Source organism: Phaenicophaeus curvirostris, chromosome 9 (assembly GCF_032191515.1).
Source record: "Phaenicophaeus curvirostris isolate KB17595 chromosome 9, BPBGC_Pcur_1.0, whole genome shotgun sequence".
Classification (NCBI taxonomy): Eukaryota; Metazoa; Chordata; class Aves; order Cuculiformes; family Cuculidae; genus Phaenicophaeus; species Phaenicophaeus curvirostris.
Window position 1 is genome coordinate 5,299,733 of NC_091400.1, and position 27,869 is coordinate 5,327,601.

The 27,869-nt window shown below is 38.2% G+C and overlaps 2 protein-coding genes across 7 annotated transcripts in view; one reads left to right on the forward strand and one right to left on the reverse strand.

The window, feature by feature from the left end:
• Positions 1–27,869, reverse strand: part of CTNNA3 (catenin alpha 3) — a 418,271-nt gene that overhangs the window by 205,504 nt on the left and 184,898 nt on the right. The gene's annotated exons all lie outside the window — the stretch shown is intronic.
• The window catches only part of LRRTM3 (leucine rich repeat transmembrane neuronal 3), an 83,228-nt gene continuing 69,779 nt past the window's right edge, over positions 14,421–27,869 (forward strand). Inside the window, exons 1-2 of one of the 3 annotated variants that reach the window (XM_069864012.1) lie at positions 14,421–15,082; positions 15,405–16,936. In XM_069864012.1, coding sequence (XP_069720113.1) covers positions 15,079–15,082; positions 15,405–16,936 — 1,536 coding nt within the window. In that variant the 5' untranslated portion in view covers positions 14,421–15,078. Of the gene's footprint in view, positions 15,083–15,106; positions 16,937–27,869 lie in introns of those variants that run through there. The other 2 variants (XM_069864013.1, XM_069864011.1) reach the window with 2 other exon arrangements.

The window sequence follows — 27,869 nt, forward strand, 5'->3', positions numbered from 1 at the left end:
AAGATGGAAACCTGCATGGTCAGCAGCCAGGAAGAAAAATCAGGTGTGTTTATTTGTAGGGGCCAAAATCAGAATAGCAAAGTTTCTCATGGTTAGAAAAAATATGAACCATTTGATAAAACTGACACCTTTTTATCTAGCTATTGTATTTACTTACTGAACTTCAAGCATTTTCTTATGTTTATTTTTATTTGCATTGCCTGAACAAGAAATGGATCCCGAAGAATCATAGAATCATAGAATAACCAGGTTGGAAGAGACCCACCGGATCATCGAGTCCAACCATTCCTATCAAACACTAAACCATGCCCCTTAGCACCTCGTCCACCCGTGCCTTAAACACCTCCAGGGAAGGTGACTCAACCACCTCCCTGGGCAGCCTGTTCCAGTGCCCAATGACCCTTTCTTTGAAATATTTTTTCCTAATGTCCAGCCTAAATCTCCCCTGGCGGAGCTTGAGGCCATTCCCTGTGCAAGAATGTCTAAGAAAAGCCCTATTAGCAATCTAGAATTCACAACAATACTTCTTAAAAAAAATAAAAATCTCTCCTGTGAAGCTCAACACATTAAAAGTAAGAGATTAAAAATGGAAATTTCCTTAACAGCCTCTTCTGAATTTCTTATTAAGTATCCTACCAAAATGGCAAGAATAATTATATACCATAAACTGAAATAAAGCCATTAAATATGGCAGCAAATATAATGCTTTGCTTTTTTATGGAACAAACCCTATTTGTCTGAACTGAAACAAGAGGTCTGAGTCACAGGAAACGCATTGCAGAGAAAAGTACACTGAATTTTTGTGAACATTATATTATCTTGAAAAACTTTATGTCAATTTTTTAGAGCCATGATGCACATTTGTACAGTAACTTCAGTTCCTTTCCAGTTGTGTGTATAGGAGCCTTGTACTTTTAAAGAGCAATTAAATTTACTTGAAAGTTGCACAAAACTGTTTATCTATGCAGTGTGTGAACCGAACAAAGGGCTCTGAGCACAGATCAACTATCTTCAGAAGCATTCATTATTGTTTCGGCTGTGATTAAATGGGAATGACAAGTATCTTGATAAAAGGATTATCGCATTGCCCTTGTAACCTTTTTCCAGAGCAGTAACATTTTGTAACAGTCTTCAGAAAAATCAAAACACATCCCAGCAAAATTCCTATGTATAAATACCAGATAGATGTTTATTTACTTCTTTGTAAATCACCTTAGATTTATGTATTTATTAAAAGGAGTAGCAGAGAGAAAGAAAACACTTCAAATTACAAAGAACACCATTGTCACCAGGCTATGATGATATCTTACAAACTTGGACACGTGCACAGACTCTCAGAAAGCACTCATTTCAGTGTAATGTGGATGAATATGCATGAAAAACTGACCTCTAATTATAGACCTAAGAAGGAGCTGAGAATGGTGAAACACGACATCCTATATTCTCATACTACTTAGCAGAGATGAACCTTGCAAACAAGACTTTTAACCAGTACCTGAGGGATTCTTCACAAGGTGGTGAGAATCTCATTATCTCAGCCTCTTTCCCCATGGAATACTAATCCTGAATAACTGGACACAAAAGAATGTCAAATAAGTTATCTGCTTCAGTTCAAAGTTAATTAAGATGCAAATTGAAGACACAATGTTACAGAATAGCTCCCTAACCCTAAATGAAGACATTCAATAGTATGAGGGACAGCTACTTAGAACACATTTCATGTCAGTGCATTTAAACAAAATGTTATATACCTCTTATGCTAGCCAGAGCCAACCAAATTTTAACTCTGTGGTGTTTACTTCACTCTCCATTTATGAAGGCAGTCTCCATTTAACATATAGATTCATACTGCATTTTCTTTATGTGAAATAATTCCCTTTCTTAGGGAAGTTTAAGACAATGGGAGGCCAGTACAGCTAACTAATGAACGCCAAAACCTATTCCATTAAATAAAGGTAATGATTAAACTCAGGAGAGGCAGCAGCACTTTATGAAAGTTCATTTCTTTTCAAAGCCGGCAATAACTCCTACAGATTGACTTAGACTCCAAGTCAACAGAGTATTTCCATCTTGGATTTTATCAATCTGAAAACACCAAGCATGTCTAACACATGTTTTTCTACAAGTTTTGTAAGAGTTATTATTGCTCAAATTAAAAATGCATAAATGGAATCTTACTATAAAATACAAGAGCTGTATCACTTTCAATTTCAGGAGTAAAACTATCTAAACAGTGACTCTACACGAGACCTCTGACCCTTGTTCTAATCATGTAGAGTACAAATTACAGACAAATAGAGACAGTCATTACTTTCATAGGGAACAGAAATCAGCAAAACATGCTCCGAGTAACTGTTATGTTAAATCATGCAATTCATCACTAATTTCCTAATAATGACCTCTGACAGACATACCAAAAATACATGCTGAAGGATATTGTTGTCCTGACACAGTCACATCTGACTCACTGATATGCCTATTTACTAGCGCTCCTGGAAGCCGTTTAAATTATTTTTGATTGCACAGAATGATAAGTAAAACTTTGCCTAATTTTTAAATTCTTTTCTGTTTGAGAACAGGAGAATCTCCCTATTTCATAAATGGTTTTGTATGTGGTTTTCTACCCTTTGTGAATGGCAACAGTGGAAAGACTGGGAACTGAAACAAAGCCGATTGCTGCTGTTGACTGCTTTTGCATTAAACTGTGGCGAGTAAAATAAGCCACTACTGACACACGAGACAATACCAGCCAGCCTCTGACAAGAAAGCAGCACACAGTACCGAGTAAATTGTGCAGAAAGCAAAAGACAAATAGCAGCAAAAGGTGGCAGAGGCTGCAAACTTGCAAAGCACTGAAAGCATTCACTATTTTTCGAATATATTCTAGGCACAGTAGGATTTCATACATTTTTGCTGCAAGTGGCCTAAAGTAAAAAATAAGTGGCAACATAAGCAAAGAATACAAATGTACAAGATAAACAGTTCAAAAAAAAAGGGACATAAAATACCCATCAAGTCCTTCCAGTAGGTGGGGAAAAAAAACAGCAACAGGAGACACATCACTGGTATATCTGTTAAATTATATGATGAGCATTTAAGTGGCTAATTTTACCAGACTTGAAAAGATCAGCAACTTTCTTTTAATCTTTTGGATGCAAATTATTGTATTAGTTCATTACATGATATGGCACTAAATATTTTAAAAGAGAGAGAAAAAATATATATATAACAGTGGAGAGTCCTCTCCTCCTCTGAAATTCTGCAAATGAACCACGTTCATTCTGTACTAACGCTATCTGTTAAGACGCTTGACTGTAAGAAACTGAGCTACAATGAGTAAGAATCCTCTCTTTCTCTGCATCCCTGACCCAACTTACAACAACCTTTTTTAAGTAAAAGATCCAAGCTGAAAGTTCATCAGTACCATGCTAATTCCCACCATGTCCATAATAGATAACAACAGAAGCAGACTTCCACAGCTCTCACTGAAGGTTCAATAACCACCACAAGTGGATTTGGACTTTGTGCGCAGACATGAATAATCAAAGTAGGAAATGTTGCTGGAAAACTCTTCTAAATCCAACTTTCAATAAATCTTTGTTTTATCAAAATTAGGGAGCTTTGCAAAATCAAGTCTGACAGCTGAACTGCTACAGAGCATAGCATATTAGCTCCTGCATTCCTCTCACACTTCTGTGTTTACAAACCAGTGAAATATTAAACTCTGGTCTTTACATCTATGTATGCATTATCAACATCTTTAAAATGTTAATCTTTTGATCACAAAGTAGCTGATACAGAATTCCAAATATCATGGGATCTACGTATGGAGCAAATACATTCAAGGACATTTATATTTCTCTTTTTGGAGATTCTCTCCCGCAAGGGTGTTCTGATATAACTCCAAGACTTCTATCCACTTACAGATATCTCTGTATTTCTACTTGACTTTAAATCACAGAGAGAGAGAGAAAAGAACATTGAAATTGCTATGTCAGATAAGAGTGCTGGATCTCTTCCAGCTTTCTGTCTCAGAGTGGCAAGTAGCAGGAATTTTAAAGGAAACTGCAAAGACCTTCATAGGAGACAGTTCTTATTCCATCAGATGGCCATACAGTACCTTTATTTTTTTCTTTTCCAAACACCCATAAGTTACTTCCTGGCTTTTACTTTGAAACATGAGAATTTTACGTTGTAATTTTTACTACCCAATGTGAATTCTTTATTCATGCAAACACCACCAAGGCACATCACCTTAGAAGGAATCCCACAGAGAGTATATTGCAGGGTGAAATTATCATAGTATAAACTAAACTATAGAGCTGAAATGATACATATTGATGATGAAAAAAAAATCAAAGGTATACTTATTTTTCCCTTTAAAGTCCTTTTCTACTTTTCCTATGAATTTCAAACTAAGCTACATTTCTGACATCATTCTATTTATGACTGGTTTGTGTACTAGATTTGTACATAGTTATCTCAAGATTAGGGTCCTTTTTAGTCTTACACTGATATAATAAAGTAAACTCCTTTCCATACAGTTTTACAAAGCAACACAGAAGACTGGTGAAGACACAATAGTAGAAATGCCCACAGGAAATATTCCTGTTTTGTTAATTATGCAGGTATGTGTCTATTGCGCTCTATAACTACCTGAAAGGAGGTTGTAGAGAGGAGGGAGCTGGCCTCTTCTCCCAAGTGACAGGGGACAGGACAAGAGGGAATGGCCTCAAGCTCCACCAGGGGAGGTTCAGGCTTGACATAAGGAAAAAATTTTTCACAGAAAGGGTCATTGGGTACTGGAACAGGCTGCCCAGGGAGGTGGTTGATTCACCTTCCCTGGAGGTGTTTAAGGCACGAGTGGACGAGGTGCTAAGGGACATGGTTTAGTGTTTGATAGGAATGGTTGGACTCGATGATCCAGTGGGTCTCTTCCAACATGGTTATTCTATGATTCTATGATTCTATTTGTGCTCTGGATTTCAGTGTGATCAATTTGACCAAATGACAAATGAGGACATAAACATGTGCTGTAAGACCAAATCAGCAAGCCACACGATTTCCCGATTACATAGAAGATTTTTCTGTCATATATCTATGACAAAAGAGGTACCTTGTAAGAGCAAGCGGATGGTGATGCATCTGCTTCCTCTGTGTCTGGAGGCAAAATGTTCGATTTTGAAACTGAGTTCAGGTTTATAAGTCCTTACTGTTTTCCCCCAGTTCCTATTACCATTTAGGGGCACAGATATGCAGCTGTTGACTCACCCCAATTCAGTTGTTCTGTGTATTCCCTATGCGGGTTGACCAGAGTCTCTACTTGATTATCAACTGGCAGCATTTCTTGCTTTCTAACCCTTTCTGTATGCAACTAAGCTGTAAGAGAGAAAGGCATTTTTAAGCTTCTTACCTACTTAGGAGATAAAGAATACTGGATAGAAGGATTTACAAAATGCAAAGACTAGAACATGCCTATCACCCTATATTTGTAAGCAAGAGAAGAAAGGGTAAAAACATGAATTCTTCTATTCGTGTTAAGTGTCCTCTCTTCCTCCCTGCCCCTGCAGCACTATTCAGCATTTTGGTCAATCAGACATTAACACCTTGCAGATATTTATAGTTTTACCCTGTGCTGCAGTAGGCAAATACTATGCCTCTTCGAGCAGGTTCTATCACTTATTTGCTGTCCTATCCACTGGACAAAAGACACTTAGTTTTAATAAACAGTAGAGGATACTATCACAGAAACCAAAATAAATCTGAAGTAATTAAGAGTTTTGTTTTGAAATTAGTTATATGGGAGTCTGTTGTAGTTTTGTAAATCATTTATATATGCTGGGGTTTGGTTGCATGTTTATTTTTTTATTTAATTGCATTTCATTTAAGACAATTTTCTTGGGTAGACACAGCTGAAAATGATGAGCTAACAAGTGATTTAAATCACATGTGATTTCTTGAGAGCTCTGTTTGCCAGGCAAAAGGAAAGGGATAAAGGATAAGAAGAATGGCAAATACAGAAAGGAATAGTCAAAACACACCTGCAACAATTCATCTTTTATTTTAAGGAAAAAAAAAAATCAGAAAGCTCTAGTCCACTGTTACTGGGCATGGATGAGTGACCTCTGTGACTAAGTAGAAGCAGATTACAGGCTGCTTAACTAACCAAGACGGCTAGTATAATTAAGATTCTGAGCTTTCTCAGGAACACCAGCCACCATAGCTGGAATACTTAAAAACTGCTGTAGCTTACTTAATTGAAAAAGACTTGACTGAATTATTAAATGCGACAAAAATCTGAAACTTCAGATGAAAAAGAGAACAAACATTTTTTGCAGGAAAATGCCAGAAAACAGAATTAGGCTGAAGCCAGGGAAGGAAGTGACTAAGCATGCAACTGCAACCATTTGGAATAAATCATTTTTATGCTAGTCACAGTGTGAACGAACATAATTATATACTTCTTAACTTTGTTCATGTTTTTCTCTTTCAGTTGCAAATCTGCTCAACTGTCATGTTTAGTTTTCTCTTCAAAATGTTACTAATCCTGTATAGTAACGCATCATTCTGACTGTCTTTGGATTTGAAATCACGATCTCAAAATACCAATACTCATGCTTGCGTCCAAGCATTAGTCCTAGTAGAGGTAAGCTACAATGCTTTTTTCTCTGTAGATGTTTTCATGCAAGTGGAAGGAGGAAGCGGAAATTATTTTAGAGTATTTCAATAGGTCAAATGAAATCAAGGTATTCTGCACTCTTTAATTGCTTACCCCTATATGCCTGCTGACACTGAAGAGTAATAAGATTAGGAAGTACAAGAATAATTGTTTTATCTACTAATCTAGGTCTGATCCTAAGAAATGCTATATATGCATATCTTTCATTTCAACTAGCCGAAAAACGTTAGCCACCCGCCACAATTTTTGTATGGAAAATTAAAAGTAATATTCAGCAGATTTTATGTAGTTTTCAAAATAGTATTATTGTAATGTCAAAAAAACACCCAACTGTGAACAGAAGTTGACAAGCTTATTAACCATATATTTGAGATAGTTTTGCATTTTAAAAAGAAGCTTCTTTTCCTATACTTGACCCCTCTATTGTCCTCACATGGAATTTTGCTGTTTGGTCATTCTAGCTCAAAAAGTGCATCAAAATAACATATAATCATAGCAAGTAATTAAAATGACAACAAATATGGAATAACTTGTGTTAGAAGTCCAAAAAGCAATAGGTGGCTTAACCGATGGAAAAGAGATACGGTGGAAAATAACTAGTGTCAGACAAAAATGAGGCAAGGCATCTATTATGCTGATTAACTTATAGGATGATAAGTATCATTTTCCTTCTTTCATAAGTGAAGCTGCTGAGACTCAAAGAAAATTAAGGTAAAACCTGAAATTTGGAAAGCAAGTAATAAGATTTTTTAATAGCTATTGATATGATGTGGACCTCATGTGTTTCCTGTAATGAAAGTTCTTGCCAGCAGTCAAGGAGCCACAGTAGCCAACAAACATTTCCTCACTGACCTCACAGAACACCTAACTCTACACCTTCCGTATACAGTGAGATATCAAGGCAGTTTTGTTTGGACAACCAAGAAGCAACTAGTTAAATGCGTAATAAGGAATATGTCTGAAATTCCTAAGAACATTTGTGAACATGCATTGTGTGTATATATGTGCTCTGTGTTGAGCAATTTACAAATATTCATTCCTCAGAGAATTATACATAGGGTAGGAATTAAGAAAGGGAAGCTGCAGGCAAAGGCATGAAGGCAGGGGTTATGTAGTTAAAAACTCCATTTTTTTAATTACATATCAACATGGAAGACTGAAAAGGTATATGGTTTGGTGGAAAATAAAACACTATCAAAATGGCCATGTTACTGACACTACCACCACTTCACTAGTCCTTAGGTAATTTTTACTGTTACTGTTCTTACCAAGAAGATATAAATTCATTACTTTTGCCACCAACCATAGTCTGCCATGGATGCATATGCAGAATTGTTGTAGCAAGGCAGAAGTCGCATACCCCCAAGAGAACCAATCATACTCCAAAGGCAAGCAAACTTCATGGTGGCATTGAAGGGTTTTTCTAGGCTACATAAACCCCATCTGCGCTGCCTGGACAATAAGACAGTAGGCACTCTTCCAGCAATGCTATCCTGGCCCATAAAACAGTGGAAAGCGTTTGCAACAAGCCTAGGTTTATTCTCACTTAACCTCCCTTACATCTTCACAGACACTACAGGCAGGAACACAGAGGCCACTAAAATTGCCTTGCATGTTGCACATAGACATCTCCAGGACATTTAGGCCACATATCATTCATGCTCTGCAAGCTGAAGCTAGCACTGTTTGTAAGATGCAATTCGTTTCTTTTCCTTCTGGTATGATCATTTGCCTTCTGCTGCTTTTACTCATATTCCCCTTTCACCAAGATGCTGGAGGAGAAGCCTGAATGAATCAACACTACATCGACTGAAATAGAAGTGGCACCTATCAGTTTCAGAAAGCAAAATGATAGCTTTGCATCTCACGTAGTTGTGCCTCCAGAGGAAGAGACTGAAGCCCAGGCTGCTTGTTTTCAAACAGCTTTAAAATCAAAGGACAAAAAGTCAGTCAGGGAGCAGTTTAGTGTCCAATGCCTCATTAAGGATACAGGAGTTATAGTAGGATTCAGAAATTCTAGCCACTGAATGCCATGAACAAAGGTTATAGGCTTGTATGCAGCATTATCTACCCTGGGACAGTTTAGAGGCCCCTGTGACCTATCCACTATGCTCAGATTTAAACAAAACCGTACAGATGGAAAAGCTTCAATATTCAAGAGTGTAACTGTGCGTGGGGAAAGTGATAGCCTGTATTGCCCTGCGAACCATGGCACTGAGGAGATCCTCTGGGTACACCCAAACGGCCAGATGTGTCCCTGATGTACTCTACAAGTAATCAAATGTTATGGAGGTTACTGACTCCTAGAAAGGGGGCACGTCTCCTATTCAGCTTCATACATTCCTTCAGCTCATCACAAAATTTGTAACATGGAATCCTTTCATCCTCACAGATGCCAGGGAGGTCTTGCAAAGTTAATTGTTCCTAGCAGGAGAGCAAGGGGATATTTTCATTTATCCACATTCCCCATCTATCACTTACTATCATGGGCCTTTAGGTCACTACTGACAAACTGCTGGGATAAGACCCTCCCTACTCTCATTCCTCTTTCCCTGTTTCTTAAGAGCATTTTCTGTTCAGAAAAGGACAACTCTCTGTGAGACAACTCTACACAGACAACTCCCCATGGGGACAACTCCACACAGGGAGGGTTAAGGTTAGGGTTAGCATTAAGGCTAGGGCTGGGCTTAGAGGTTCCCTGCAGAAAGTTGTCCCCATGGAGAGTTGTCCTAGACCCTTTTGTGTTGCCTTGACTTCTTTTGTGTGCATGGTCTTTGAACCTGGCTTTCCCACGCTTCCTTTTCCTGCCTTTGGCAAATTCTGCATCCTGAGTTTCCCTCTGTCCTCCCACACTCTGGTATTTACACTGGGAGTTATACTCCCCCAGCTCTAATCTGATCCTCAGGGAACAGCAGGTTCATTTAATCACTGACTCAAAAATTGCAAACACATTTTATTAGACTCATCTACTCTTAACGACACAGTGATAACACACTACAGTACCATTTAGAACAAGTTACTATTGCTAACCCAGCTAACTCCTAGTTTCTTTATAGTGAAATAAAGTCAAGGGAAAGACACACGTTGTCACTTCATAAACCCAAAAAGAACACAGTGCAGCACTTGTTAGCTACTATTCCCCAAAGAGACATGCAATTGCACACATGAAGGCACTCCCAGACCCAGGAGATCTCTCTGTCTGTGGACAGAAAACATTGTGTCCAGATATCTAAATTCTGAAGTTTGTGAACTAAGAACATAATGCACTGTGGCTACAAAGGATCATACTGTTTTTCTGAATTAATTTCTTATGGGAGCAACAGAAATGGAAACTATTTTAAAAAGTAATTTCTTTTTTTGTAGCAACATCATTAAACAAGAACTGCACTTTAGAGAGTAAGCATGAAAGGTCCTGAGGAAGGCTGATGGGAAGCAAATTACAGAGCAGGGAAAGGCTTTAGACTGCTGATTTATGTGGAATCCCACTAGCACCTAGAAACTGCTGGTTCCTTATGCTTTGAGAAGTACACTTCTCATCCTGAAAGTAGGTTGTAGAGAGGAGGGTGCTGGCCTCTTCTCCCAAGTGACAGGGGACAGGATGAGAGGCAATGGCCTCGAGCTCCTCCAGGGGAGATTTAGGCTGGACATTAGGAAAAAATTCTTCACAGCAAGGGTCGTTGGGCACTGGCTGAGGCTGCCCAGGGAGGGGGTTGAGTCACCTTCCCTGGAGGTGTTTAAGGCACGGGTGGACAAGGTGCTAAGGGGCATGGTTTAGTGTTTGATAGGAATGGTTGGACTCGATGATCCGGTGGGTCTCTTCCAACCTGGTTATTCTGTGATTCTATGATCCCTCATCCACACTCTATTGGAGCCTGATAATTCTGTCATTCCTTCTTTTCAAATACACCTAGCAAACAGATGTACCTGGTCATCACAGATGACTTCTCATAACATTGAAAAATGCAAGATCCCTCACCCCTTTCCTATGCAAAACTTTTCCATTCCAAACCAGCTCTATGGAGGAGCAGGTTTTTATAGTGAATGTCATCTGTCAATGCACACTTTACTATTCCAGCTGCAGTTCATGTTAAGTTTTGCATAGGGTTATTGCAGATACATAGAGAGACTACAGCCCAAATGAATGGAAAAAGAAGATATACTAGAATTTAGCTACATAAGCAAAACTAAAACCAAACATGAAAATAAATTAAAGCAAATTACTGCAAAATCAGATAGTAGAGAAATATATCTAGAACAATATCCAGGCAGAAAGCGTATTGAAAATTTAGTACCATGAGAAAAACATGGGCCACCACTACCTTGGGATAGTGCATCATTTCCAAACAACTTTGAAACGAATTTGTCTGTCATGCTGGTGAAGAAAACATTGTGCTCATCACAGCCTCCACCCAAGATAATGCTTCTCATCTGTATGAATGCTAAAACATATTTAGCAATGCATTTGTCAATATACTTTCTGACGTGTATCATTTCCCCCCCTCAAAAAAAAGCCCAAAGAAACAAATTGGATTTATCAAGGAAGCATAAAATTCAAGACTAATAAGCTTCCCAGATTCTGTAGCATCTAAATTTATGTCTAAGGCTGAAATCCCAAAACACAGGCTGTGCACAAGAGTACACAAATAAATGAAATATTTCTCTTAAGAGTATCTGTCTTTGCAGAATTGCATAAAGTGCTGTCTTCATAAGTAGAAGAGAAGGCATAACATCATTTTGAGCACTAATATTCAGTCAGCCTGAAGTCATTGAGATTTCTGCTGCTCACAGTTTTTACCTCCTGTTCCTGACTGAGAACTGCTGTTCCAGGACAAGAGGCAGGGCTGCCTAGCAAGAGCACAGAGGTGAACTTAAAATGCCCTGTGACTACAGCAACTAACCTGCAGAATGCAAACAACACAAACTCGCAAGGAGTACAAGTTAAATGCACACCAACCCTTCAACAAATTCCTAGATTTTAGGCACTCAGGACCTGCGGTATTAGTTCCAATGGAAAATACCTTATCCATAAGAGAAGTTAACCAGTTTGGCCTTGAGTTCTTTTTTCCTGGTTACATGAATTAAATGGTAATGCAACAGGGTTTCACAGGTATATTTATCATGCATCTGATACAAGGCAAAGGTTAAACGACTTACAAAAGGTATCTTCTTATCTAAAATGCAGTTTGAACTTCATTCTCTACTTTTCATAGTTTATAATAAGGCCATACTGGTCTGAAATTTTGTATGAAGTGTTTCATACTGGGAGCAGCCTTATTTCCACAATTTGAAAAGAGCCCATTCAGCTGTATGAAGATACAGAAATGTAATTTTTAAAAACTGTTTATCAGACACTGGCACTTTTCCTGCTTGTGTAATTCAAAAAGGATCTCAGCAAAGAAAATTGAATTTGGCAATCCATTAACATAGATTTGATGCTCTCTCTGTTCATCTCACCCCTTTCAGAAAAATGAAAATAACTCATGGTAAAAGAGTGGCTGTTCCCTCTTATTCGTCCAGTATATTGGCAACTACTAAAACCTGGGAAAAGCTACCAAAGCTCTGCTGACTCACGGTGGCAGAGAAGCTACTTGTTATCTCCACAATGAAGACTGAGCCGGGAGAGAAGGCAAAAGAGGAAAAGCCAGAAGATAGGTAAAATTTGGGAAGAAGGGTCAGACTATAGTGGCATGTTATGTAGCACCAACTCTTGAGGAGAAAGAATTTCATAGAATCATAGAATCACCAGGTTGGAAAAGACCCATCAGATCATCGAGTCCAACCATTCCTATCAAACACTAAACCATGCCCCTCAGTGCCTCATCCACCCATCCCTTAAACACCTCCAGGGAAGGTGACTCAACCACCTCCCTGGGCAGCCTGTTCCAGTGCCCAATGACCCTTTCTGTGAAAAACTTTTTCCTAATGTCCAGCCTAAACCTCCCCTGGCGGAGCTTGAGGCCATTCCCTCTTGTCCTGTCCCCTGTCACTTGGGAGAATTTGTAAGTTAACTGAAACTTTCCATGCTGTGTTTGAACCAGGTGAAGATTTACACCTAATTTCACGCCGCCTAAGTTTATTGAAATGGCTCAGTTAGGTTCCTAAAGAGTTTACTTGTCACAGACATCCTCTGTTGTCAACAGAGGAAGAGCAGCAGTTCCACGAGGCAAACTGGCTCACCGAATGTCTGAATTGTCTTCTGATGCTGCCAATCCTCCTCCATCAAGTACAGAGAACCCCCAAGGCAGTGATGGAAAACCTGTAACAAGCACACCAAGACTGGCACGTGACACTCCTGTCAGCAGAACAGCTCCCCAGACAGTCACAGTTCCCAGTGCAGTCTGCAGTTTGATGCTGGCTCCTCAACCCTACAGAGCAGATGCGAGAGCCAGAAACAAGCTGTAGTAGAGAGTGGGAGTTGGTGACAGCGACAGAGATTAATGGAGGAATTAACGCTTTCCCTCCACAAATCTGACCCAAAAGGGAGAATTTTCACAGGATGTGCCTTGATGCAGGTGTGTATTTCTGACTCCTGACATAAAAGATGTTCATAGTTGCTAGCCAGGGGCGACTGTGCTCCTAATTTAGGCACTATAGATAGATGCGTTAATACTAGCGGGATTACTCTAAACCTGAAGTCATTCACAGACTGAGTACTAGGCAATGCTGGCATTTTAATGCGTGGAGATTCTCAGATTTCACCTCATTTTAAGTTCTTCTATGCTCACAGCACTGAATAATAAGGGAAAAGTCAAAGCACATTATTCCAAGGGGTAAGGATTTTGCCTCAGAAAGAAAAAGCAGTTCTCAGAGCTGTCTGGTTGCATTTGAGGGACTGCAATCTGTACTCTTCTTTTAACGAGCGGCACACTTCTCTACAGGCTCCAGCCTATTCTTGCACAACAAAGAGCCATGATTTTACACCTCCCCACCATCATCTCTGATCACGTATTTCTAGGTGAAGGAAGATTGCCAGCATGGTGCATTTTCTGCAATGCCATCTTACCTATGCTCTGCCCTGTTAAGAGGAAGTGTCCTTTCTCTACAGAACTCAGAAGAGTAAGGAAAGAGAAAGTCTCTTTATGTGATGCATAAGGACTGCTCAGTCATCCATTTAAAAAAAAAAAAAAATCAAACCTCTGCATATTGCACCTTCCCATAAAATCCTGCCCATGGCATAAGTGACAATAAAAACATTTCACCTGCTGAAGGTACCACACCAAGCTGCTTAGTCCCTATGTTGTAAGGGTTATGGAAACCAGTGTTTGAAGCGCTAGTGCTGTGCAAGGAAGTGACAGCAAGTTGGGAAATAAATGAGCACAATACTTTCTCCCAACCTCCTGGTACTGTGCCTTTTAACAGAGAAGAAAAAAGCAAAAAGTCAAAATGTCAGCTCCAAAACATTTTTCATGTTGTAAAATATAGTGTCCCCACTGAAATGCTTGATAAGAGACACACTGAGAAGGCTGATACTTCACTAAAAAATAGTGAGTTATTGGACAAAGGTCATGTGAACACGTCTAATGCAGTAAGAAAAAAAAACCCTTAGGATGGAAAATTTGTATCTATGTCCTACAAATGTCATCTTAGCCCTTCAGACAAAAGTCTCAGCAGCGCATGCTGAGCTATTAAGTTCTGGGATACAAAACAGCCTTCATAAACAGGAAAAGAGACTAAGAGGATTTGGGTATTTCAGCACACCTCAGTAGTTTACATGGAAGCTGACCATTCGGCTTCTATTAGTCACTCAGAACAATCACTCTTTTCCCAGCAGAGCTTACTCATTTGCAAGATAAAAGGAAGACATTTCTGCACATGCCCATAATATTCTTCACCACTGGGGGCAGCTTTACATAAGACTGCATCTGCTGAAACCAAAGCAACAGTCGGACGGAGCTTTCGGAATGACAGTATGCAGAAGTGAGCAGAGCTTGTTCATTGTACCGGCTTATTCTACCTTCTATGCTACAAAGCAGCTTCCTAGCCGGATCGGGAACTAAGTAAGGGAACTGCTGGGCTATGGAATACAGATGTGTGCGTTCAGATAGCTAAACGCTGCTTGGAGGAATCTAACATGCTTTCCTATAAAGAGAAATTTTAAAAGCCAGGTTCCTAACTATAAAGATGCAAAAACATAATATCCATGAAGATCCTATTACCTAGGAAGAATTTGACATTTTGCTGCGAATGCTGTGTTGGGATTGATTTATTCTTGGAGTGTTCTGCATGGCTGGCAAAGAATAATGTTCCAAAATCGGTCCATCTCCCAAGGGGTCCAATTTTTCTTCCTGGGTGTCAGCGAGCCCTGACTCACTACAGTGCAGCTGACAGGGGCTGCCATGCTTGTGGCACACTAAGCAAAAAACAAAAGACCTAAGGACGACCTTTGAACAACACAAAGGATGGGTATGTTTTTCACGTTATTTTTTTAAATGTATAGTTCATAGCCACTGAATAGCCTGTACTTTAATTACTCCGTAGACTTACCTTGATGTGATTTGTTATTACAGTTAAATCTCTTAGGGGTTACATCTTTTACCCAACTGTTATTCACTATTTATATAAAGGTATGCTTTTAAAAAAAATCTGAGTAAAGAAAAGAATGTGAAAAGTAGTTGAGTCGAGCTAGGGATTTTTAATTTATTATTGCAATAAAAGATTTTAGCATGATTGAAAGAAATGACTGATGTGTGGGGGGATAACTTTTCTAAGTTGTTTTTATTTCCAGGTTTCAATGTAATTAGGCTACTGAGCGGATCAGCTGTAGCTCTGGTAATAGCCCCTACTGTATTACTGACAATGCTTTCTTCTGCTGAACGAGGATGCCCTAAGGGCTGTAGGTGTGAAGGCAAAATGGTATATTGTGAATCTCAGAAATTGCAGGAGATTCCCTCAAGTATATCTGCTGGTTGTTTAGGTTTGTCCCTTCGATATAACAGCCTCCAAAAACTAAAATACAATCAATTTAAAGGTCTTAATCAACTCACCTGGCTCTATTTAGACCATAACCACATCAGCAATATTGACGAAAATGCTTTCAGTGGAATACGCAGACTAAAAGAGTTGATCTTGAGTTCCAACAGAATCTCCTATTTTCTTAATAATACCTTCAGACCTGTGACAAATCTCCGGAATTTGGATCTGTCATACAATCAGCTGCAGTCTCTGGGATCTGAACAGTTCAGGGGCTTAAGGAAGCTGCTGAGTTTACATTTGCGGTCCAATTCCCTAAGAACCATCCCTGTTCGAATATTTCAAGATTGTAGAAACCTTGAACTGTTGGACCTGGGTTATAATCGCATCCGAAGTTTAGCAAGGAATGTCTTTGCAGGCATGATCAGACTGAAAGAGCTTCACCTGGAGCACAATCAATTTTCTAAGCTCAACCTGGCACTTTTTCCAAGGCTAGTCAGCCTTCAAAACCTTTATTTACAGTGGAATAAAATCAGTGTGATAGGACAAACTATGTCCTGGACCTGGAGCTCATTACAAAGACTTGATTTATCTGGCAATGAAATAGAAGCTTTCAGTGGACCTAGTGTTTTTCAGTGTGTGCCCAATTTACAGCGCCTCAACCTGGATTCAAACAAGCTCACATTTATTGGTCAAGAAATTTTGGATTCTTGGATATCCCTCAATGACATCAGCCTTGCTGGAAATATATGGGAATGCAGCAGAAACATTTGCTCTCTGGTAAACTGGCTTAAAAGTTTTAAAGGGCTGAGGGAAAATACAATCATTTGTGCCAGCCCCAAAGAACTGCAAGGGGTGAATGTTATCGATGCAGTGAAAAACTACAGCATCTGTGGCAAAAGTACCACGGAAAGGTTTGAATTAGCACGAGCTCTCCCAAAGCCAACGTTTAAGCCAAAACTCACCATGCCTAAACATGACAGCAAGCCCCCTCTGCCCCCAACTATTGGAGCCACTGAATCGAGCTCCGAACCCGAGCACGACACAGAACACATCTCCTTCCACAAAATCATAGCAGGCAGTGTGGCCCTTTTCTTGTCTGTGCTTGTGATCCTGCTGGTAATCTATGTGTCATGGAAGCGTTACCCAGCCAGTATGAAGCAGCTGCAGCAGCGCTCTCTCATGCGAAGGCACAGGAAAAAGAAAAGACAGTCACTGAAGCAAATGACTCCAAGCACACAGGAATTTTACGTAGATTACAAACCTACCAACACTGAAACCAGTGAGATGCTGCTGAATGGAACAGGACCCTGCACGTATAACAAATCAGGCTCCAGGGAATGTGAGGTATGAACCATTGTGATAAAAGAGCTTTTAAAAGCTGGGAAATAGTGGTGCTTTATTGAACTCTAGGGACTATAAAGGGAACGTTTTTCTCACTTTTCTGGCACAGTTCTTCCATGTCACTTTTTTGTACATTCATAATACTGGTCATTTTACTCTCATACATAATCAACTCATTGAAATTTAAATACCACAATCAATGTGAAGCCTGAGCTCTGGTTTAATACAATACCTATTGTAAAAACCCTCTACTGATTTCATTAAAGTCTCTCTTGTTTTTAAATAGAAAACTTCTTTCATAAGTAATCCCCTGCACCTGCAGCAACTGTGCCTCTGTTTAGGGAGAAAAATGACAACAATGGGAAAAATAAACAACTCAGTTTCCACCCCCCCTAACTCCAACCCTTGCTCTGAAACACACTTTTTGAACCAATAACAAACTAAAGACCCAGGTGCTGTAGCATCATATGAATTCTAGGTTGTCTGAGGGGAGAGATGGTGCAGGGACAGCTCTGCAAGAATGCCTGATTTCTGCTCAACATAAGACATAATAAAAAGCCAGTTGGGAGTTTGAGCAGTGTATGAGGTATCACACCAAAATCAGAGCAGAGGAAAACCGAGGCTTAATAAAAAATAAAAAGTTACAATAGGATTTACTGTGCTGCATCATAATACAGTGTTTCCAGGGCTGATGATTACTAATTGAAACCTGTTTATGTGACTTCATACAAAAGGTGCCAGTGTTTATCTCTTACATCCAGTTGCCTTTCAGAAAGTAGTCAAAAGGCATTCATTAAATGAGGAGCAGAAATTCCTTATTGATGCAATTACAGGAACTCAAATGTGCAGCAGCAAAAGCAAGAGCACTTCCTGCACACGTTTGTTTCAGTGCTCATTAGAAATTCTCTTTTCAAGACTGTCAAAGGCATTAATGTAGCTGAGGAAACCATTAAATCTGTCATTTTCTTCTATTTCTTTTTATTTGCTGGGCTTCTTAGGGTTTTGTGGTGTTTTGCACACTGTCCCTCTAATAAGTAAATAAAGCTTCATTACTTACACAGCCAAACAGTGTACATTGTAGAAATACTACAACACCAAAGAGCTTTCAGAGAACATTGTGTACTTGCTGATCTGAGTGCATCCAAAAATCCTTAAAGAAATAAGTAACAAATTATTTTTCTCTTAGCAAAACCCAAATGACATTACAAGAATCCACAAATATTCATTTTTAATATGTAGCCATTTATCAGTGGTTCTGTATAGATTTGTAACACAGCTACTCCCTGCCTTCCTTCTCCCAAAAACATGTATTTTCGTAGGTTGCAGAAAAATATATCAGCCCCCTTATTTCCCAATGAATCATACTTCCTATTTTGATTATCAAGAAGGCTTGGGGGAGCAAGGGGTGTTTCATTCTTAAAATAATACAACAGCACCTATATATAAGCAGGTCACTAATTTAATTATCTGGTTTGTAACTTGATTTGCCTTAGTAAACTGCACGTCTTCAATCACTTGGGAGGGAATGTTTCTACAAAGCAGTTTCACTGCAGCAGATTAGAAAAAGCCAAACCTTAGGAGAATGTTCTTCTGAATTTTTACTGGAAAAAAAAACCCAAACCACAGCCAATCACCTTGAAATACGCTAGATACCATGAAAACAAAGCTAGAAAGCATCTCTTAAAAAAAGAACTAATACATCTGAAGGGTTTTTGGCTTGGTTTGTTTTTTTGTGTAATGAAATCATTCTCATTTTCAAGGACCCTAGTGAGAAAACATCCTGGAGTAGAAGCTTGAGACTATACTGAAGCTGCAACAGTGAGACCCTGTTTTATTGAGTGCAAAGAGGAACCCACGCAATTAACAATACAAGTGCTTGAGACACTTTAGCAGCACTGAGCAGACTATGATTTTTAACCTGAGTTATACCTTGAAAGTTGCTGTTAAAAAGTCAATACACATTGAATTATCTTAGCTATTATGGGATTCCTCTTTCCACCAGCAAGCCTTGGTTATCTCTATACTGAAGGACTAGAGTCTGCTGTAAACTTCATGTCAAGAACCATCTCTGTACTTCTATAGGCTTTGATGCGTGCCCTGGTGACTAATATTAGGTACAGCCGAAATAAGAAAGATTTAGCCCAAAACATATATAAGTTCAGCTACAGATACACGTACACACACATGAGTATATGCATATAGATAAAAATCACGTATAAAAGAAAATTTTGCTATTTGGCAATATTCAACACATCGTCTAAAACTTCTTAATGAATTGTGATTGTGAATGAGTTGTACATAACCGAGTTTGTCCTTTATAGGCTTCCTTTTATGTTTCTTTAATGCTTTGCTCTAACATAACAATAATCAGAAAGGATCAATCCATAACTTCCCAAGAAAGCAGTACCTGTAAAATTACCACTAGTCTCTTTTGAAAAATATTTAATTATGCACTTGAAAAAGAAAATAAGGCCTGTATGTCATTAATCACAGATGGATAACAAAAATAACAATGAAACTCCAGCAGGTCTGTATTCAAACAGATATGCTCAGATCGGTTAAGTATTTATTACCTGAAAAAGTACAGATTCTCTTTTCAGGAATTTCCAAACACATACCAAACAGAGATAAATGTGTAATTGCTGCTGTGGTCATTGATAATGAAACCATAGCCTGATTACACAAAATAAGATGCCCAGCGTAACTCTGAACCTTCCTGCACGTCCTGAGGCCTGTGAGCTGAGTTGTTAAATCTCCGTCCAGCAGCTATGGCTTAGAACACATTTCAAAGGAGCTTCATAGCATGTTAAAGAACATTACAAAACCTATGCCTCCAGCTGTGAAAAGACTACATGAACAAAGCTAAACTTAGTCTCATCATTGTCAAATTAAACACTATTGAAGTGGCTTGTTTGGGGCAGGTAGGGCACTAGAGTCTCTAATTCTAGTAATCTCATAGGAGAGATTAGTTGGTTTTAGCTGAACAACTTCAGTCCCTTTGGAAGGCTGTCTCTTTCCTGAGTGCGAACAAAGTGTTAATGCCTCAGGGACCTCAGAGAAGAAATATCTCTTTTGCCTCCCTCCAGCTGGGGCAGCATGTATCTAGAATTCTGATCCCACTTTGCCTTGGGTTTTGGATATTTTGGTGCTAGTCTCTCACAAAACTGTTAAAACCTTGGTAGCTGATCCTCAGGGTATGTGCAACAGCTACAATGGCTTTTACAGAACCCTAAGCCTTCATACAAGTATTTTAGGCAGCAACTTGAGGCAGGAGATGTGATTGAGCGCCTCTCATGACCTAGATATCCCTTAGAGGGTCTGACACTCCCTATATATTCCAAGCTTAGGAGAGCAACAATTTATTTTGAAGTTGTCATGGTTTTGCTTTGTTGTGTTTCTTGGGTTTTTTTAATGAACTTCTGTTCTTTTCCTTAGTTAGATACAGTGTTCTGGGGCTACCACTTGAAGACCAGGGTTTTTCAAGCCACAGACAAAGTGCAGTACTATTCTATGACCATTTTCATTTTGATTGGTTTTGCAGTCTTTACATTCAATTAAACAATGTTGAGACAAACGTTATTTGGGATCACCAAACAAAGCTCTTACGGTTTTTTTGGAGTGGTACAATACAATGAAAAAGAAGTCAAGAATTCTTCTGCTAGCCACTGTACAAACACCTTCTCTTATATTAAATGATTGCAAGGGATATTCAGAAGACAGTCAGAAGATGGCAAATAAACAGGCCAGATTTGAGGTAGTTTGCTCAAGATCACACACCAGTTGAGTACTAGGAATACAATCCAGTCTCCTCACACCAAGACATCCTCAAAGCCAGTGGACTATTTGGCTTCTCAGCTAAACAGCCTAGGTCCTGGAATATTCAACTGGTATTTCACAAAAATAAACCACATGGAATGCACATCTTTTTGCAGAAAGAAAATAACTAATGGACTAAGCAAATTCAAAGAGACTGGTAATGTTCATTCACTATGTTGAGATTACCTCCAGCAATTGCAGAGTAAGAGAATAATAATGAGAACAAGTGGCTTGAATATAATGAATGCAAGCTTCTCTACTGCTGGTAGGTTTTCATTACTCACTGTCTGCACTTACATAGTCTTCACAGTTTAAGGTTTGGCAGTGCTCTGGTTTTTATTATTATGAAATAGTGAACCTTGATTTAAAATACAATTGCAAAATGAACATAAGCGTACAGTATTCCTGCAAAGAGAATTAGAAATTTTCAGTTAGCTGCAAGCTAATGGTCTTTGCTGTCAGCCCCTCAACTCTAAGATAAATATTCTCTTAGATGAATTTCTGTGGAACAATAGTGACATCCAGTGGGTAGTTAGCTTAATCACAGGTATCTATTGTCTATATCAATTCACATACAGATGTGTTTGCCTTTTTAATTTGCATTCTTCCTATCACATGGTAGTAGCATCAAATCCTTTCAGCATACTAAGCATTCAGCTGTATTTTAACTTCATTTCTGTGTATAGGAGTCATAACCTGGATGAAGTGAATAAGTGGGGGAAATAAGAGTAGATGAATGCTAGCAAGAAATGGTCAAGCCAGCGTAAGTCACTACTGTCAGTAAAAGGCAAGAAGCATATAATAAGTAAGCAAGGACTGGAGCTGTAACAACTTTGTGGCCACTGATTTAGAATTTATTACTTAAAAACACCAACTTACTTTAAGATGCTGTAAAATAAACTCATCCTACAAACAACTCTTACAAATTCCTAATAGCAGAAGATTTAAAAAAAAAAAACAAAACCGCAACCTTTTGATTTTGTTTTCACAATAATGAGAGGAAGATATTATTAGACATCAAAAGGAAGGGCGCTCACCACCTGGGAACAAGTTAAAGTAATAGCTTCATTTCAGAAACACACAACGTATGGAAAAGACAAGAAACAAATTATAAAAGATCAAATCCACAAGCAATAATAAAGCCAAACCATGGGAAACTCACCATTGACATGAAAATACAGCATATTTTCATGGGCAAATGTTGCTGGCAGCAACCTCTGGTCTGTTTTGCAGCAACAACTTTAGGCCTCAGAGTAACTGAACTAATGTTACTGGCAGTAATTTTAAACCACAATGAATGACACAGGCCAGCGAAGTCAGGATTACAGCTCTGTTGATAACAGACACATTTCATCTCGCTTAAGAACATGCGCAAAACCCCATTTCGTTCCACATTGAATGAAATACAGTGGTATTTCTAACTTTTTATGCCTTATGCATGTTTAGAAGTGACCTGTCGCTCTGTGATATGTAGCCCTGATTTTCATTCCTACCCAGGCTTTCAAGAATGGGTGTTATCACACTGGTAAAATATAGGATTTTGATGCGAGTCTCAGGGTTATAGCCAGACTATTTCTTGGCCTAATGGCGAATAGAAGATAGTAAGGCACAAAAGAAGTTAAAAGTGACTGGGTTCAACAGCTATGAATTGATCACCAAGGAGGTTATAAAGAAATAAAAAGGAGTTCATTCAAGACACTCTGGGACGTCTAGCTGTGAGTTGATGGCCAACATTCTACCTACGAGAGAAACTGCAAATCTCATTGAGAAGGAGCTCAAACATTGTAAAGGCAATAATGAAAAGATTTGCAAGTAGTAGGAGGTATCTTTTACTTGACCAATCCCTCAGAAATCACATCTCCCTACAATTGTTGCCTTGCTCATATTGTTAGGCTATCATGACCACAACATTAACATTCTGATGTAAGAATGAGCACTGTTTACTGAGAAGGGACAAAAGGGCAGTTAAGCCTTATTTATTAACTTTTTCCTTCTAAACTGCTTAATGAAACTTACTGTCATTATTACAGGAAATATTTTATATTCATGTGAAGGATCACAAGATGAAGATTACTCTTTACCTAAATCAACCAAACTCTTTAACAAAATAAACATTTCATTCTTTACATACAGCTTCTTAGTGTTTCTCACAAACTCTTTTGCTCACCAAGAAGAAATTGAATGACTGGAGATATAACCTTGAAAAAGAGCTCTCCAAAAATCCCTCATGTCTTCTTAACCACTAAAACCATTCCTTTCCTTTGTTCCTGTGCAACTGATAGATTGATCAGGTGTCACAGTTTATACTCTTGACTGAATATTAGATTCCTATTACATCTGCATTAGCAGCAGCATTGAGATCATGTAGGACTTCATCATTACAGTTCAACTTTGTGAATTCTCCAAGTATTTTGTGGCAGCCATACTGTATAATATATCATAAGGACATACGAAAACAAAACATGATAACTACTTATCTACTTACACAGCAAACAAGCATGTAAATGCATTACAGGGTATATTCTCTGACTACACCATTGAGAAAAATCATTCGCCCAGTTCTGTTTGCAAATCCTTTTCTTCTTCAAACTAACAAAACATTTAATTAGCTAGGTCTCTCAGGAACCTAATTGCTTAATGCTAAAAGAAAAAAAAAACTGAACACATTCATGTTGGCAGCAGCCTGCAGAAGTTGTCTTCATGAAGTCAGCCTTTATTAGTTATTCTCACTTGAAATCCAGCAGTACCTCCTATACTTGTCATATAATATACCTGCATTATATCCCATAGTGTGATGTACTAACTATATTAAAACTTCGCATTTTTATGGGCACTTCTGCTCATGCATAATTATAGTGAGAGATGGAAAAAAAGAAAAGACTCAGGAAAAGGATTGTATACGGCTTACAGTGCTAGTAGAAAGTTAGAGGGATCATGCAGCTTTTCCAAAAGTTAAAAAACTGGTTTTAAAAGAGATAAAGTTGCATTTTAAAGCAAAATTGGAGCGTTAAATAACGACTTACGCATTTCTTAGAAGTATTTTAAAGATCTCTTTTTTTAAAATTACTACTGTCTGGTTCTGGGCATCTTTAAACATCAAAAAAAAAAAAATCTTCTCTAACTTTTATTTCACACCTAACTTAATGAGAGGGAGAAAATAACTTCTTATAACGTAAGGCATTTTTTTCTGAAGCTGTGGGTCTGAGTTGATATGGCGATGATCAAAATACCCCTATCTTACTGGTTTTTTTTTTTATTGTATGATTTTTTTCAATATTTGTAGGAATGAAGTGATACTGGTAACAAGTACATTACACTACCTGAGTACATTCTCCTGGCATTTATTTAGCACTTCATAACAAATGGTAGGTTGTGCGTTGGCTCTTACACTTGCCCTTTATGGCCAGGAACAACTTACTGAATGCTTGAACACAAGTTCTTTAACTAGTGTTTATAGTAACTGGTGCTGTAGAACTCATGGTTCTGATTTTAAGACAGGCACTTTTATTTTGCACTTCCACAAAGGCTGCAAAACTCACAAATTAACTTCAAAATAATGTAATGAGATTATTGTCCCCTTCCTGGTTCAGCTGTAACTCAGGGCAGAACACACGCACAAAACATTCAAAGGTACAAGACCAAGATCTCCAATGAAAGCTGAGTATCCCAATTGCCTTTCTGATTCTTCCCTTCATTGCCCTCAAGATCTAAAGTAGCTGTAGATGAAGGAAACGTGAAGACCGAGCATGTATTTTCCTAGAGTGTAGATAATCAACAATAATTATACATTAGTCATACAATCTCTAAGCCACTGAAAATACAACCATCATAAATTGATTCCTTATTCTAAACTACAGACTTTATAAAGTAAATTCTAGCACACACATCATATCTTTTTTGCTTTTCTTCTTTTTTAAAGAAATCATACATAAGCATCTATTTGGTTTATGGCAAGTTAGACAAAAGCCACAGATGACAGAAGTATATAAAAGGGCATAGAGTTTACAAAATGCAATTTGCAGTCAATCAGAGAAACACTTTAGCCTTCATCTTAATTAGTGTTTTGTTACTGATTTTTCAGTTTCCTATAGATTATCCTGTTTGTTTTAAAGCAGGCTATAGGAAAGCTACTAATGGAAATTGAAATACTCAGATCTTACCCACTTCATGCAATAGTTGAGCAGTTAACCTCTGTTACAGAACACCACCTCCTCTCCTCTTTTCCTGAGAATCTGAAATTTGAACTAGATTATTTGTAAGGTCTACAAAATCCTCTGGCCAGCTTCATGAAACTAGTCTTTAAAAATACCTTCCCAGAGAATCTGTCAGGCTTTTTGCAAGTCAGAGGAAGCAGCTGTACCTCAATGATGCAAAGATGTATCTTACTAACATTGGGTGGAATGCATATTGAAAAAGGTTATAAACTGAGAAATTGCCTTCTGACCTACTACAAAAGGGACTGCCATGAATTCTTGGCACACAGGTAAAATTAACTGACCTCAGAGAAATAATTCCCTCTGGTTCTGTTTGAAAAACAGCTACAGATTCTGGAGCCTGTTTTTTAACCAGATGAGCTTACTCCCCACATTCCTCACCAATAACAACCGCAGTAATCCTATACAAACAGTATTTAGCCAAAGTTTGAGATGGAGTTCACCTTTTCTTCTTCAAGAAAGAATAACATCAAATAATCATTCCAGTACATCAGAGTTTGGTTAGCAGTGCATTCTATTAGCCTTCCAGCCATCTGTAATGAGTCATACCCTCAGAACAGTGCAGGCTTCATTCTGCATTGCTTCGTACCAACCAGCTTCTCCCAAATCGCACTGTACTATCCAGAATACGTATGCATTGCTTAGAATAGTAATTTCTAATTCGAAAATGAATTTCATGTGATGTTACACCTGTGACTCACAGTATAATGCACTTACTATCCACCTTCCAACAAAGGACCACAAGAGACAGGGATAGAAACCCTTCAGTGGGAACTTCTCCTAAGGCTAATTGTACCTATCATAAACAGTCTCTGTACTTCTGGGACTCTTTGATTTTCCCTACTTTCATTTATCCTTAACAACAGTTTCTATGCTACACTACTGATACAAAAAAAAGGTGGGCCTGCAGCAAAACCTAGCTGTATTATTATGAGATCAGTAGCTCCAATTACTAACTAGTAATTTGTCTTTCACTAAAGAAAATATTTACTCCAAACATACATGATGCTGGACAACATATTTCTATTCATCCCTAGCAATGCTGGCAACATAAAAATAAGTTTTCATTTCTTCTTAATGAAAAAGTCAGTCTCAGATAATATGGAGGAATATTATAACATTCTAAATCAGAACCTTTATACCTTCAAAATTTTGCATAAGTAGTGTCCTATTTTCAAAATATATATATCAAAAATAAACTATCTGCCACAGGGGAAGCCATAACTTCTGTAATGTAGTCTGCATATAACTGCCAGCAACTAAGCTCCTTTCACTGGGAGTATGAACTTAAAACTAGTGTTTGTTTTACAGCTTAAGAAAGCCTGCAGTACACAGCTGTGGCATCTCAACATTATCTTACCTTTTTATTAATTTTTGCATGTGACCTTCCTTAGGACAAACCTTGAAAAATTATAAAGTGAGAAGTTATTGCCTGTCAGATTGAGCAGAAGGCAACAACATTATAGGAGGAAAAGTGACTGTGCATGGTATGTTGTTGCCTTTAGTCTGCACGTGCTAAAGTCTAACAGTGTTCATGAAGCTTTGCTTCTATAAAAGCTTAATAAAGCCCAGTAACTTAAACAATAATGCATAATTCCATGCTATCCAAAGAAAACAGTTTTGTCTGTAGCTATAGTATATAATGGTAAATTCTGACATCTAAGAAATATCTTGCAGCAGTATAAAAAATTTGAAATCATAACATAATAGGTCGCATTCTCAAATCTGAAAGCATGCTGTATTTGTACTGTAACAGTATCCTAAGTTAAAAATGTCTATATGTATCTGTAATAAAATGCATTTATCCAAAGCCACAGAACTATGATATGCATGCTTTGGCTTCATGTATAAACTGACATGGCAAATTCTAAATTTAACACAGCCAATTTCTTTTAAAGCCTCATCACACTAATTATATCCATCAAGTGTGTAAAATTCATTTTGTTAACTAAGAACAGGAGACTTCAATTAAATGTAAATCCTTATTCAGCACTCTAAGCTGTTAATGGTTTAAACTCATTAATAAGATGATGAAAAGAAAAGGCTCCTACATACAGACTCTGTAGTGAGAACCTATTGCAAATACTCATTATTTCCACATAGTTCATACACTTAAGAAAGTATCCCATATTTATGTCAACACTCCAATATCAACAGAGAAAAATACCAAAATAATCATGTTTGTTGGTGAATGTTCTTGTGTACATATTTGGGGCTTGACAGTCATTTCCAAGAGAGATGACCTGCTTCCCTCACCTAGAGGGCTCCCAGAATACCCAGTGGGACACTATTAACCAGCTCCGACCTGCTGTTGATTCAAACTTTAAGACACCTTCTGTGCAGAGCTTCCTACAACTATTTGAGAACTTTTTTGTACAGTCCCAGCAGTTCATTTTGAAAATTATTCCATATATCCAAACCTTTCCTCAGCCACCCAGCAGCATGGTTATCCAAAACCAATAACAAAGTTCACTTGACAGGTACCAAATTTCTGCCTCAGAATCACAGTAGAAGAGTCTGTCTTTTAAGCTGTGTGGGTGATGAGGTCTTAAGCAGGGGAGAAAAAACTGTCAGATGGCATTTTAGGCATACTGTCGAGCATTTTAAATTTTCAAATAAATAATACAAACACTAATGGCAGGCTCCAACCAATTTTATAAAGATTTTCAATAGATCTTCCATTTGAATTAATTCAGAAGAGCGATGGAAAGAGGTTTACAAAACCACAGGTGAACTTCGGTGGGACAGGGTAGATAAACATATCCCGGCCCTCCAAAACTTGCAGATTTCATTTCAATTTAGCAACATTAGGATTCATAAATTTTCAACCTTGCTGTAGATTGCAGAATTTTCTATGCTTATAAACTTAAGGAAGTTTATTAGGGGGAATTCCCTATTGGTAGACT